The 13,771-nt window shown below is 38.1% G+C and overlaps 1 protein-coding gene across 1 annotated transcript; it reads right to left on the bottom strand.

The window, feature by feature from the left end:
* Positions 1-812: 812 nt before the first annotated feature.
* On the bottom strand, positions 813-13,344 carry LOC104115214 (thioredoxin-like protein AAED1, chloroplastic). Its single transcript, XM_009625800.4, has 7 exons — positions 12,956-13,344; positions 5,699-5,745; positions 5,490-5,604; positions 1,788-1,832; positions 1,634-1,693; positions 1,431-1,526; positions 813-1,137 (listed from the first exon to the last, which is right to left on the bottom strand). Exons 1-7 carry the CDS (start codon positions 13,265-13,267, stop codon positions 1,018-1,020), a joined length of 795 nt encoding a protein of 264 aa, XP_009624095.1. The 5' UTR covers positions 13,268-13,344; the 3' UTR covers positions 813-1,017.
* Between the last annotated feature and the right edge of the window lie 427 nt (positions 13,345-13,771).

Below are 13,771 nucleotides of genomic sequence, written 5' to 3'. Positions count from 1 at the left end.
TCGGTCTCAATGTGGTTTATTAGGGTTTATTAGGCTAAAGAAAGGGGATTTTGGGTGGAAGATCGATTAAGTGAGGCGACGTATGTGGGTAAGGTAAAAACGGGGTTTTTTATCCGACCTGGATAAATAAACATGTGTCAGACTATTATTGGTATGTTATTCTACGTGGGAAGCATTTAAAAAAACGCGCTTAAGTTTTTACAGTCCGGTCATGCATTGTGTTTAAATGGTATAGTCCAAAGTACAGTTAAAATGTTCAATAGGAAAAGAACTAAATTAATGTGTCAAAATGGAAAGTGGAGCCAAGTTTAAGGGGTCGTACACCGATTTGGCCATTCAATAATGATATACTATTTTCTAAACATGTCACTTTAAATTAATTCAATGCATAAATAGAGAACTCTTTTTTATGTCGATTTAAACTCTGAATTTTGACTCCAAACAGTCGAAATCATCAATAATCTTCTTCAAATTTGCATTTTCACATCACCTCGTGTTTCCAACAAATCTCAACACACACACACTCAAAAGAAAAAAAATGTATCTTTTGGTGTTTCATTTGAGACGAAGATACCATCCCCTACTACGTTGCCATGGCTTCCACATATGATTTTGCCCTTCTAGTAAATATCTATGCGTGTTCTGAAGATGTGATGGATGTTACAACTTGGAAGCATTATGATGAACATTAATGGTGATTTGGCTATAACATGTTGGGGCTACAGCTGCTAAGTCTTATCTTTGGCTAAAATACAGGTAATAGAGCTATTAGCAGTAGTATATATTATATATATGTGCCAATGTCCGCAAAATAAATATTAAATTTTACCAATTACGGCTCTTGTGATATTTCATTACCAGATTTATAATATACTTGCATACTTGTTGAAATTTGCTATATATAAGCTATTTACCTCTCACTCTCCTCCTCATATTTGGTTATAACATTTAGCAAATTTACAAGATAAACAAGGAGAAACTTAAATTCTATATGTATCCACTTCCCTTGAATAGGCTTTATACAACAGGAACTTTGCAGCAAACATGAAAGATATCTTCCATCGGAGCATGGTCACCTGTTCCTTCATCCTTCCATGCATACAACAATTGCTTCCCTTTGAAGAGAAACATCCCTCCCTGATTATGAATATACAAATGAATATTACTACCTTCCACTAAGGCCTCTTTTAGAGCAATCATGATTATAGAAGCGTCAAATGGACTACATTTGGGCGGGTTAACATGGGCTAAAACAATATCATAACCCGCTCAATGTTTTCTTGTCAATTTGGATTAAACAATAAGTCATCCAACTCAAAATCATTTTTCATTATTTGTTTAATTACATAATCAAACTATATTTCCATGGGCTAAACTTGACACCCCTAATTATGAACAAAAATGTAGCAGTAGAAAGAAAAAGCTTAAACCTGCTGCAAGACGCCACTTCTGTCATCGGGGGTGGCTTCAATGGTGTAGTTCTTTGTAGCTTCTTGCAGTTCTTTGAGTCTGGAGAGCACTTTAGCCTGGCATGTTAAATAGTCAAGTAAAGCTAAAATTAGGTAAAGATCAAGTAATTACTATATATATTGATCATCTTTATGAAGAGAAACTAGCTTCTTGAGATCATTACACTTGCTGGGTTGAAAAATGTGCGCCCAAAACCATAATACAAGCCTAGAACATCGTATGCCTGAGATACAAAAGTAGTGTGAAAATTTTCAAAGAAAAAAACACCAAAGGAAAATAAAGTATTTGCATAGTTGTGGAGATAAACAGATACTAACCCTGCGGTCTGGATCAGCATACAAGCAATCCAATGGAAATGGTAGCTGGCCACATGAATAATGAAGCTAAAAGAATCAGATCTCACGATCCTTAAAAGATATAATCAAGTTATTAACAGCATGATCAGTTGCCAGTTTAAATTAAGAACAATAACAGCTACTAAGGCTCAATCCCAAACTAGTTTAGTTCGACTATATGAATCCTCAATATCCATCCTACACCCTTATATCCTTTTCATTTACCAGCACCGAACCTAATATAAGCATACCAACATGAATAAGCTTTACTTCCAACAACCACTATTACCTATGTGGAGTTTAAACTAGAGAAACTTCAGAAAATACTCTACCATCATGTACTTAGATGCCAAATTTAAAACTACTTCAACGGATCAACAATGCAGCTTATTTTCCATGAATAAGGCTGAATATTTCATGCATAAGATGGATCAGGGCAGCCTGTGAGCATTGTAGAAGTTCAACATAAATGCATTCTCCAGATGCCACTTACAAGGGATACATGTCAACTGAGTCCACTCCGTATATCTCTTTGCTTTTTCTCCATTACATAAGACTTTCCATGATGTGTTATTTAACAAAGCATAATGCAATCAAATAGTGTACATGCTACATGAAGTCTAAAGTCAGTGTGTAACTAAACACAATTGTTTAGATATATATATCTCCGTCCTTATTTAACTCCTTCATAAGTAAATCAAGTGTCAAATCCAGAGCAGATTCCTCAACAAATCGTCAATATTTGATCACATTAACTTACTCCACATCAAGGACAAATGAGACAAAAAAAAGTCCGCATGCTTGTTATGGGTGCATCCGGGGCGGAGCTAGAAGCCCGGCTACGGGTTCGGCCGAACCCACTGGCTTATGCTCAAACAGTGTATCTATGTTAAAAAATTCATTAAATATGTACAAATATTAAATTGAGAACCCAGTTATCAGCATTTGAAGTCGTCGTTCTAAAATCCAGAACCCATAAAGTTGAAATCCTAGCTCCGATTCTGACCCACTTATTTGCTTAAACAAACATGGCATACAAATCAAGGATAAAGAAGGCAAAATCCCAAATTGCGAAATCAATTTTAGCCAGTAATCATCAAAAGTTCCCAATCAATGACAAAACCAGGATTTCAAGTCCCTGGATTAATTTTTAACTCTTGCTCTTCCTATTTTTTTAAAGTTTCAATCACCAGAACTCTAACTTTAGTTCACGTTTTTCAGTGAGCATGCATTTTTCAACTTTTAACATATACATACCAAACCTCAATGTTAGTCCCCATCTTTCATTGAGCACACGTGGGTCTTTACCTTCTTAGAGATAAAACCTTTATTCGCAATATTTCAATAAACCTTCAAAGCAAAGGAGTGAGCTCAAGGTGCTATTACCTTCAGAGATATTCAACTCTTAAAGGAAAAGAATGTAAAAAAAAAGAGTTCTGAACCGAGTGCCCTTTACTGGATCAAGTTGCTGCAGTATTGGAACTCACTGAAAAAATAGACAAGAACGGGTTTTGTGGATGCTTTAGGAACCAAATTCCCCTGTTCCAGATGTGTCAAATGAAGAAAAGATGATGAAGATGATTGGGACTGAACACATCCCCTTTATTCATTAGGGCTTAGGAACGATATTGGCAAACAATTGTTGACTATAGTTAAGCTGAGAAGAGCATTGCCAAATACTTTCAACCTTTCTACTAAATTTGTATATGGTTAGATGTCAGAAAGTAAAGTAACGGTTTTGATACTACATGCTGATTTCCTGCAACTCATTCAACAATAACACTCAATGTTATTAGCAAAAGGGCAGCCCGGTGCACTAAGCTCCCGCTATGCGCGGGGAAGGGCCGGACCACAAGGGTCTATTGTACGCAGCCTTACCCTGCATTTCTGCAAGAGGTTGTTTCCACGGCTTGAACCCATGACCTCCTGGTCACATGACACCAACTTTACCAGTTACGCCAAGGCTCCCCTTCAATGTTATTAGCAAAAGTTCTTTAAATAACTTACTTAAATCACAATAATGAGCTAACCTAGCTTGCTATTTTAACATGGGAAAAACGGAAGAGAAAGGGGAGAACTACACAACTAAAAAGGGAAGAAGATAGCAATATGGGGATGATTAGCGTTAAAGTCCAACGAATCAAACCAGAGGTCAACAAAGTTGATAGCATTGTGTGTTTGATTTGGTGTGCTCCATGCTTAGAGATAATTACATTTTATTCAAACTGGAAAGGTTAAAATAATATGTGCACCTTTTCCAAGAAATTTTAGCTAAATCTAATTATAGTTAAAGCCATCTGGTTAGGTCAAGTACAACTGCAGTATCAACAGGATCAATGCAGGTCCAAGCTTAGGATTAAGGTAAATCTAGACTTATAGCAACCCAACTCTCGTTCGACTGGTCAAACCCCAATTAATCCTTAAAATGGGGAAACTTTGATCCAAAAGGAATTGAATCTTAATTTAAAGTTAGTTTCTGAAAACTGACATGTTACTCCCACTGAATCCCAAATTGTTTATGCTGAAAACAACTTTCTTTATTTTTTCTGAAGAGCTCCAAAGCTAATATTGTATCTGAAAGGTAACATCTTTTGTTCTCAAATCACCACAGCACGGGGTACCAGACTTGCACCCTTATTTTAAAGGGTTCCACTGGAATGATTAATCACATAATACTTAAATGATGTTTATTAACAGACACATCGTCAAAGATAAAATCATCACCTTCAATGATTATTTTTTCTTTTTTGAATAGGAACTCCAGATTGTTGGTCCACTTAATGTATGCTCAAATGATAATACCACTGTAAATGACATGGTAACATGGAATGTCACCTTATCTTTTACCTAAAGGCTTCACTAATAGTTGAGGAAAGATAACAAGAGCACATGTAAATCTGTATGCAAAATTAAAATCAAGTGAAAAAGAACTTGCAAATCTGAGGAGTGGACTATGTATACGAAGGTTCTAACAAAAACCAAATTCCCACCAACAAAGATACTAACTATGTCTAAATATTAGGTAAATCAAATTTCGTCCAAATCCAAATAGAGGCCGATCAGACAAACAGTTAAAAAATTTCTACCAAGGACACATAGTTACCAATGAGCACAAACTTTTAGTTTTAGCTAAGGTCGGTCAAGATTTAAGGCAAGTCCTACACTATATTCTTGCAGAAACCACATTTTGACATTTAGGGAATCCATTATGGTGGCGTTTGTCTGTGGACTTGACTTCCAAATAAAGAGATTTACGCTTGCAAGTTGGCATTTCTTTGTCAAAAACTGAGATGAAAATTTGAATTTGAACTGGTTTTTTCAAGTTGAAGTTGTGGTCTGATTCTGAAGATGTATTCCGAGTGACATTTTTCAAATATTCAACTTTCGCTCACGTGTCTTCAACTTTCACAAACCTTTTTTCTTTTGATAAATAACTTCAACTTCCATAAATATTTTCAACTTCAACTTCATTTTTTCCGATTTCAACTTCAAATATATGTCAAGGGGCTCTAAGTTTGCTTCACCAAGTGCGTCAGAAGTTTGATATGACAGAAAGTGCAATTCAAAGTAAGAGCTCAACTAGCTTATTTGAAAGAAATACAAATAATATGCCACAGAACTAAATCATTAGCAAATTTTTGAAGTAAACAACGGAATGCAACATTAGTGGTGAAGTTGACATACCCTTTCAGCAAGAATACGAGCTTTGCTAGGAGCACCGATACCGACAGCAATTAGCTTTACACCAGCAGATTCAAATCTTTCCCTTGACTCTTTGAGTGCTTTAGCAAGTTCCCAACTAATAATGCATATTAAGCAAGGATATGAAAAGAACAATTGTAGATAATATACCAAAATATTGTCTTGAAAAAGCAAAGAGCATCATGATTTACCAGCATGGACAGCCAAAATGCCTCAAGAGTGCAACAACAGCTACTCCCTGGGGGATCAAACAAAACCAAGAACAAAAATCTTAACTTGGCCATAACAAATGCAACTATGGAACAAAAAACGTCACTCAGCCAATTGACCATGCATTTAAAGAAAATTTTTCAGTGTAGAACAATCCTTGAATACTTAAAAGCATAGGCGTGTCAAGACCCAAAATCTCGCCTTAGGCGTCATGATGGCACCTAGTCTCTAAGACTAGGTAAGCCGATTACTTGCAACAGTTGAGCCAGTTTAACAATGATATTTTAAAGCAGAGTTTAATATAAATATCGAAATAAATGTGAAACAAGCCTACGCGGCAATAATCACAACAGCCTCCCAAGACTAGGTAATACAGAATACATGTGCATGATCAATGAATGTCAAGTTTCATACTCCTGAACCGATGTAAACGGCATGCTATGGTGTATGCTTGTGCAAGTGTATTATTATAGTCCAAGCCAACAAGTAGTATCAAAGATATCGAGTAGCTCACCAGAAGCAACACAACAAGTCACGTAAGGTGCATAACACACACAAGGAAAATCACACCATCACACGAATATCATCAACATTGTGCCCCCAGGCCGTCACATATCATCCCTGACATAGCCACCCTTGTCTCCCCGTATTGACAATATCCTAATGGCCACCTGTATCGCTCCGCCCAGATATGTAACATAATAGACACCCGCATTACTCTGCCTAGACATTAACACAATAGCCACCGGTATCACTCCGCCCAGACAATATATCAATAGCCACCCGTACCACTCCGCATGATCAACAACAGTGAGATGCCACCTTTATGCTCCGCATAACAACAATCAATCCACAGAGCAAATCCACATGTGCTAACATCACAACAACACGACATATCAACTCGTACCACAAGTGCACATAGGCCGCAACCTTTTCACAACAACATTACCAATATCACCACAACACATAGCCCACGGCTCAAACACGATGTGTACAAAATCTCAATAGCAACAAAATGAACGGGGAAAATAACTCAACAATGAACAATACACCATTAAACAACCACTTCAACTAAACCAGGTTAATGACTTTTCAATAACTTCAACTTCAATTAATTGCTTGAGAATAAACTCAATAATGAAGGTATTTCCATGAAATGGCAACTTCGAATTCTAGTGTATGACATAAGTTAACAATGAAAGAGATGGCATGAACTAGCAACTACGTCTAAATATATGAGAATAACTTGACAACGAAGTGATATCATTTAATAGCAACTTCACATAAGAATAATTCAACAATGAAAGAGGTAACGTGAAGATAACAAGGTAACAACTTCAAGTAAAGTATATAAGAGTAAACTTGACAAATAAAAAATAGAACATATGCTAACAACCTCAAATAAAGCATATAAGAATAAACTTGATAATGGAATATAGAACATGAAATGACAAATTCAATGAAAAGCATATAAGAAGCCTAAGAGTCTAATCCAGTTAATGCCACATATAAGGTCGTGTACACACTCGTCACCTCATGTACATATTTTCACATAATCCAAATAGTGCAATTAATCTCAATCCTACGGGGTAGTTCCCTCACACAAAGTTAGGCAAGATACTTACCTCAAAGAAACTAAATCAATACACTAAAAGACCTTCTCGTGTGAAACAACCTACGGACGGTTCAAATCTAGCCAAAATAACTTAGGGCAGCCCGGTGCACTAAGCTCCCGCTATGCGCGGGATCCGGGGAAGGGCCGGACTACAAGGGTCTATCGTGCGAAGCCTTACCTTGCATTCATAAATAAAAGTCATAGGAAACAATTTCGAATAATAAAGCTTCGATGTGGGGGCTGGGGTGCACACCGCAACAGTGTGATGTTGGGTACAGTTCCCTATACCTACTCTTGTGTGTTTTGTTTCTCATTTTCTGAGGAAGGTTCATAACATCTTTTCGGTTGTTTAAATAGCTACGTGGGGTGAGTAGTTCTTTCCAGAGTGCGTTCCCTTATGCATCACATTCGAGTTTGTAGCTTGTTGGCACATTGTGGCATTATATGAGACTTTTGGCAGTGTCTGAGGTGGCTTATTGCCTGAGCAACTTGTACTGGGTGAGACGCGATTATTGGACCTGAGATCAGTGCGATCGGATTTATGTGAGGCATAGTTGAGAGCAAATATCGTTATTTGGTTCATAATGAGGTAATGGTTCTTGTCAGAAGGAGAAACTCAATGATTTGTTGACTCGGCAGTTGGTTATGAATTTCTACACATTTCTTCCATCGTGGAAGCATTGCAAGAGTTGGAACAGGACTTATATGTGTCATGAGGTGTTGTTGGCATCAGATTCGTGGAATTTCGGCTATTGTAATCGGAGGATGTTATTATAGTCATGTGAATTATGCGGTGCATGGTCTAAATTCAACAAAGGTATGCAATCCTGTTTTGGTGCATCGTTTAGTGATTGATACGGTGTTCGTATGTTCGAAACAGGACTGGTGGAGAATTCTGAATGTTAGAATTGGGTTCTAAGGCTTATTTGCCTAAATAAAGGGGAGTATCTTTAGATTGGCTCGAGCTAATGTGCTCAACTGAGTAGTGGTAGCACGGGTAGGTGCCCGAGGTGTTAAACAGTGATTTTGGACAATTCCGGAACAGTTCTTAGCACATTCGAGGACGAACGTATATTTACGTGGGAGAGAATGTAACGACCCAACCGGTCGTTTTGACTATTAGAACCCCGTTCCCCTAAATAAGACCCCCGTATGTACTTTTACTAATTTATGACTTGCGGAGATGGTTGGTTCGGGATTTGGAAGTGTTCGAGTTGAAATCGGAACACTTGGTTCCTTAGTTGGCTTTAAAAAGGACGAGTTTGACTTCGATCAACATTTTTAGAAAACAACCTCGGAATCGGGATTTGACGGTTCCAATAGGCTCGTATGATGAATTTGGACTTGGGTGTATGATCGGATCGGGTTTTGGATGACCCGGGAACGTTTCGGCGCCTATTGTGGAAAGTTGGCATTTTGGAAAAATTTCATAAATTTGAGTTGAAGTGCATTTCAATGTTATCGATGTCCTTTTGGGATTCCGAGTCTGGGAATAGCTCTGTATGGTGATTATGGTCTTAGTAGCGCGTTCGGATGTTAATTTGGAGGTCCGTAAGTAATTTTGGAGTCATTTGGCGAAAGTTAGAAATTTAAAGGTTTTTAAGAAGTTTAACCGGGAGTGGACTTTTTGATATCGGGGTCGGATTCCGATTCCGAAACTTGGAGTAGGTCCGTAATGTCAATTATGACTTGTGTGCAAAATTCGAGGTCAATCGGATTTGATTTGATAGGTTTCGGCGTCGAATGTAGAAGTTTGAAGTTCTAAAGTTCATAAAGCTTGAATTTGGGTGCGATTCGTGGTTTTGATGTTGTTTGATGTGATTTGAGGCCTCGAGCAGGTTCGTGTTATGTATTGGGACTGGTTGGTACGATTGAACGAGGTCTCGGGGGCCTCGGGTGTGATTCGGGGTGGTTTCGGACCAAGTTTGAGTGTTTAATGCTGCTGGTTGCTGGTTCTGATGTTGTTCTTCGCGTTCGCGAAGAAGAATTTTGCAGCTGGGACTTTGTTCTTCGCGTTCGCTAAGAAGGAATTTCTGTTGTCCGTCGTCTGACTCGGAAGCTTACATCTCTCAATTTATAATGAATCGAGAGGTGATCCAAAAATGAAAGTTGTAGCCCTTGGTGTCTAGTTTTCAAAAAGGTAAGTCATTTGTCATTTGGAGTTGTGTACAAAAAGGTTATGGTGGATACACTACACACTATCCGGGAAGAGTTTGTCTCTACTGCACATGACTGACGTTGGAAGCTTATATCTCGCAATCTACAATGAATTGGAAGATGATCAACATATGAAAGTTATAGCCCTTGATGTCTAGTTTGCAGAAAGTCAAACCATTTGTGATTTGGAGTTTTATACAAAAAGTTATGACCATTATACTAGAGGATGTCTTAGAAGAGTTTGAAAAATGACTTTCGAGAATTTTGTTCATCACGAACACGATGGGGGGCTCGTGAACGCGAACAAGGATCGTCTGGGCAGTGTATAAGTTTGCAAAAACGGGTTTGGCTCATTTCATCTCATTTTCTTCATGGGAAGCGACCTAGGAGCGATTTTGGAGCTCCATCTTCATCATCTATGTCAAGGTAAATGATTCCTACCTATTGCAAGTTAAATACTTGGTTTATATACGAATTTAGGCGTGAAAATTTATGGAAATTAGTAAAAATTTGGGGTTTTGAAGAAAAACCTAGAAATTGATATTTTGGATTTTGACCACGAAACTGGACATGGAATTGGATGAAAATTATATATTTGAGTTCTTGAGATTATGGGTAACGTTTTCCTCCGAAAAATTTCCGGAATCCGGGTAACGTTTATGGGTAACGTTTAAGAATATTACCATTTTGGGTTGGGTAATTAATTTAATAGCCCAATTTCGAATTATTGAGCATGTATTAATTATTTTTCATAACATTTGGTTAGTTTTGGAATTTTCGGCATTAAATTGAGACTTTAACGCGACGTTGTGATCGGGAAGTGAGCTTTGAGACAAGGTAAGTCTCTTGTCTAACCTTGTAAGAGGGAATTTACCCCATAGGTGATTTAAATTAATAATTGTTGCTAATTGTCGGGGCTACGTACGCACGAAGTGACGAGAGTCCGTGCGTAGCTACTAATATTGCTAAAGTACGGATAGTTTAGGACTCAAATCATGAATTACTTGTGATAATTGCCTCTTTTAATTGCTTAAATTACTGGAATTATATTGTAAATTGTTTGAGGAAATAGTAAAAGATCGAACCTTCGTATACTCGAATTTTGTGTAAATTATTGAATTGTTAATAAAGATTGAACATCCTACGTGTTAATATTATAATAACTTCTCATTCCGGAGGTTCATAAGAAAATAATGCCCTCTTTTCTTATGGAGCGGGCCGAACGCCTCGGCAGTATAGATGCATCTATGGATCGCGCCGCACGTCCCTCGGCAGTGTACACGACACTCTGGATCGGGTCGTACGACCTCGGCAGAAATCGTGCCTAATAATAATAATTACACGATACCTTAATATTTTATTGTAGCTTGTGAAGCTAATTGATAAATTGAAAATTATTGGAATCGAAAGAGTTGATTATTTCAGCTGGTTAAAGAAAATTATTGTTATTCCTATAAATCATGTTGATTTAACTATCTCTATTTTAATATTATTGACCCTTAGTGAGTGTCAAAGTCGACCTCTCGTCACTACTTCTTCGTGGTTAGGCTTGATACTTACTGGGTACACGTTATTTTTCGTACTCATGTTACACTTGCTGCACATTTTTATTGTGCAGGTACAGATATGTCTAGCGGCCTTGTGGGCGCAGAGGTGTGGTTAAAAATGCGGGAACTTAGGTGAGCTGCATTCTATATTACGATCCGCAGCCAACAGAGTATCCTTCAGAGTTATTTACATTTTTCTTGTCTAATTTGTATTCCGGACAGATGCTGTATTTTATTTTAACTCCCTAGTAAATGCTCATGCACTTGTGACACCGGGTTTTGGGAGTGGTTATGGGTTGTTTAGAAATTTAGTTGCTAAAATATTTATCACTTACTTTATGAGTTTTATCTTTACTATTTAATTGAACAAATTTTTATTTCAAAAATACTAAAATAGGTAATTAAGTTAATTAATTATGGTTGGCTTGCCTGACAGCGGTGTTAGGCGTCATCACGACCTTTAATGGATTTTGGGTCGTGACAGAAGCGCACCTGCGATGATAGCCTACCAGACCCATAATCCGCATCTGCGCAAAGGAAGTCGCATCTGCGACACCGCAGAAGCGTAAAAATATCCGCAGAAGCAGACAATCACCCTGAGCCACAAGCATGCATCCGCGATCGACAATGCGCAGATGCGTCCTCATACCTGCGTTCACCTACCCGCAGAGACGGAAAGCCTGACCATGCAAGAACTCGCAGAAGTGGCAAAAATCACGCAGAAGCGGATCCGCATTTGTGCTCCAAAATGTACAAATGCGAAACACTAGAACTAGTCCTCCTCAACAATATGGAAATGACTCGAAACTCATCCGAAATACACCCGAGGCCCCCAGTACCCCGTCCAATTATACCAACCAATCCCAAAACATAACTCGGATCTACTCGAGGCCTCAAATCACAGCAAACAACATTGAAATTACGAATGGCACCCCAATTCAAGCCTAATGAAACTAATAAACTTTCAACTTCTAAAATTCATGCCGAAACATATCAAACCAATCAGGAACGACGTCAAATTTTGCATGCAAGTCCCAAATGACACAACGGACCTATACTAACTCCCGAAACCACAATCCGAGCTCGATAACAATAAAGTCAACTCCCGGTCAAACCTCTCAACCTTCCAAATTTTCAACTTTACAATTTTCGCCAAAAAGTATCAAATCAACCTACGGACCTCCAAATACAAATCCGGACGCACGCCTAAGTCCAAAATCCCTATACGAAATTATTGGAATCATCAAAACACCATTCTGGAGTCGTCTACACAAAAGTCAAAATTCTGGTCAACTATCATTCTACCAAATCAATCCCGAATACCTCGAAAATCGAAATTGACTATACACGCAAGTCCTAATACATAATATGAAGCTTTTCAATAACTTAAACTACCGAACGGAATGCTAAAGTTCAAAACGACCAGCCAGGTCGTTACAAGGCGAATCTGTGATTTAAATTCAATGGATTCAACCTTTTAAGATTCTTGTCACCGAAAGCATTGCAGTTTTTAACTTTTGGGTTCAATTTTTCATATTAATTGAATATTCAGTTGAACCCATCATTTCCAAGCTCCATCAGCCCCTTTCAATATATATATATATTGAGTTTAAGTTCTATGCACTAACGGAGTAAATAGTATTTATAAGGTATTAGTTATATGTAATTGTGATAACTAAGATGTTCCGACCAGCTTGCGCACCCCTCAATTTATTCACGCACAACAAGCTACAACCCACAAGTACAGGTGCTAAACTAACTAGTTTTGTAAGAACAATTTTCTTTGGCACTCTACAATTATATAGCCATTTCAGGAATTCAGACACCTTAAGAACCCAAAATCTTGGAAAATTTTCAAGCCCCTCCCTACCCCCCCCCCCCCCCAAAAAAAAAAGATCGTCAAATAAGAAGGCAAATACCTCATTTTGATCCCAAAGGTCCTCAAACTTGACGGACTCACCAGTGGCAGTGAAGATTGTAACATCAGCGAGGACATCACCGATATTCTGGGGGAAAGCAGTGGTGGAAGAAGCATTAGTCACCAACGAAATTCGTTTTGGTTTAGTGGGTCTAATTGGAGAAAAGATAGATGCAGTGGCAGTGAAAGAAGCAGCAGAGGGTGATAAGGAAGCTGGAAAAGGGTCAAGAAACTTGAAAGAGGTGGGAGTCAGGGAAGAAAGTGAAGGGAATTTTGCAAGTGTTAGGCTCTGCAGAGATGTCATGGTTGCCATTTTTTGTCTTCACTTCCCCTCGATCAGAATTCGTGTGCAGTACTATAAAAATGACGAGAGATGATTTTGTGTGGACTTGGCAGCTTCTAGTTAGGCAAGGATTTCTAACTAGACAAAAATATGACCGTCCATTTCCTTTTCAGTGGCCTAGCAAAATTTAAAGTTGACGGGTGTAAAACAAGTTTGAGCCCGTTACATGCTAAGTTTCCGTAATTATAACAGTCTTTCTTTCTGTTAATCTTTGAAAGGTAAACTTTATAATTTCATCAATAGTAACAAATTTAGGCAGAAGAAGTAAAAAATATTAGTTTTGCTTGTCGCATTGTCACACTTCCGCTATTTTTGACTTAGCAGGTTTTAATTTTTACAAGAGCACCTCTTAGAATGTGACTCGGACGCCTTTGAACTTGGGCGAGGTACAAAACAGTAACAGTTTTAGACCAAAAAATTACATGGCATGTCCCCCCTGACGGAACTGGTCTTGGCTGAATATCTTCGTTTTTT

The sequence above is a fragment of the Nicotiana tomentosiformis genome, chromosome 2 (assembly GCF_000390325.3).
Source record: "Nicotiana tomentosiformis chromosome 2, ASM39032v3, whole genome shotgun sequence".
NCBI classification, from domain to species: domain Eukaryota; kingdom Viridiplantae; phylum Streptophyta; class Magnoliopsida; order Solanales; family Solanaceae; genus Nicotiana; species Nicotiana tomentosiformis.
The sequence above is the reverse complement of the archived record's forward strand: the minus strand, read 5'-3'. Positions and strand labels throughout refer to the sequence as shown.